The following is an 814-nucleotide window of genomic DNA, read 5'->3' as shown; positions in this document are numbered from 1 at the left end:
CTAAAAAAGCCCTTAGCGCTTAACATTTCATCCTTTTTTAGGGCCTGTCTCTTACTCTGTATTCCACTAGATTTTTTTTTTTTCATTGTTAAGATGATCATTTCATAGAATGAGAATAGGTTTGAAAATAACAATATTCTGAGTACCTATCAACCTTTCTTGGTCTATAGAAGATGCAGGGAAGACTTAATGTATTGAAGCATTTTGAATTGTAATTTTATTTTTAGCATTGAGATATTTATGGTTTTAATCAAATTGGTTTTGTTTCAAAACAGGCGCCAGCAATGGAGGAACTGAAATGGGAACAGTACACGGTGACCCTGCAGAAGGTGAGTCCTGCACGGGTCATGGGCCCCACTGCTGTCGCCTGTACTGTATGGCTCACGGTTATTATCTTGGCCCACACGCTGTTCTGTTTTATTCCTCTCTGGGGTGGCTGATGTACTCTTGGTATAGCTGGCAGTAATTGCCTGCTAGTGAGGGTCCAGCTGCTGGTCTGCTTTTTGGCTGGGGCCTGCATACAGCAGACCAATTTAGAGATTACTTAGTGTAATAGCCTGCCAAATGGAACAGGATATGAAAGAGAGAAAAGGTGGGGGGAAGACCATGCTGCGTAAGGGCACACAGGTAACTTACAACTTGTGTAATTTAATTAAAACATACATATTTTATAACTTCCTCAAGTTAGTTTTAAATGCAGCGTAAGTTTTAAAAGATTAGCTTAGGGCCGAGGAGATGGCTCAGTGGAATAAGCGCTTCCCTGGCAAGCGCAAGGACCCGAGTTCAATCCCTGGTTCCAACAACAACAAAAAAA

The 814-nt window shown here is 41.3% G+C and overlaps 1 protein-coding gene across 1 annotated transcript in view; it reads left to right on the top strand.

Annotated features, from left to right (window-relative positions):
• Tjp2 (tight junction protein 2) overlaps nt 1-814 on the top strand; it is a 91,984-nt gene that overhangs the window by 40,226 nt on the left and 50,944 nt on the right. Inside the window, exon 2 of the mRNA XM_004637210.2 lies at nt 276-329. Coding sequence (XP_004637267.1) covers nt 276-329 — 54 coding nt within the window. The remainder of the gene's footprint in view (nt 1-275; nt 330-814) is intronic.

Source organism: Octodon degus, unplaced genomic scaffold (genome assembly GCF_000260255.1).
Source record: "Octodon degus isolate 3935 unplaced genomic scaffold, OctDeg1.0 scaffold00087, whole genome shotgun sequence".
Classification (NCBI taxonomy): Eukaryota; Metazoa; Chordata; class Mammalia; order Rodentia; family Octodontidae; genus Octodon; species Octodon degus.
The sequence above is the reverse complement of the archived record's forward strand: the minus strand, read 5'-3'. Positions and strand labels throughout refer to the sequence as shown.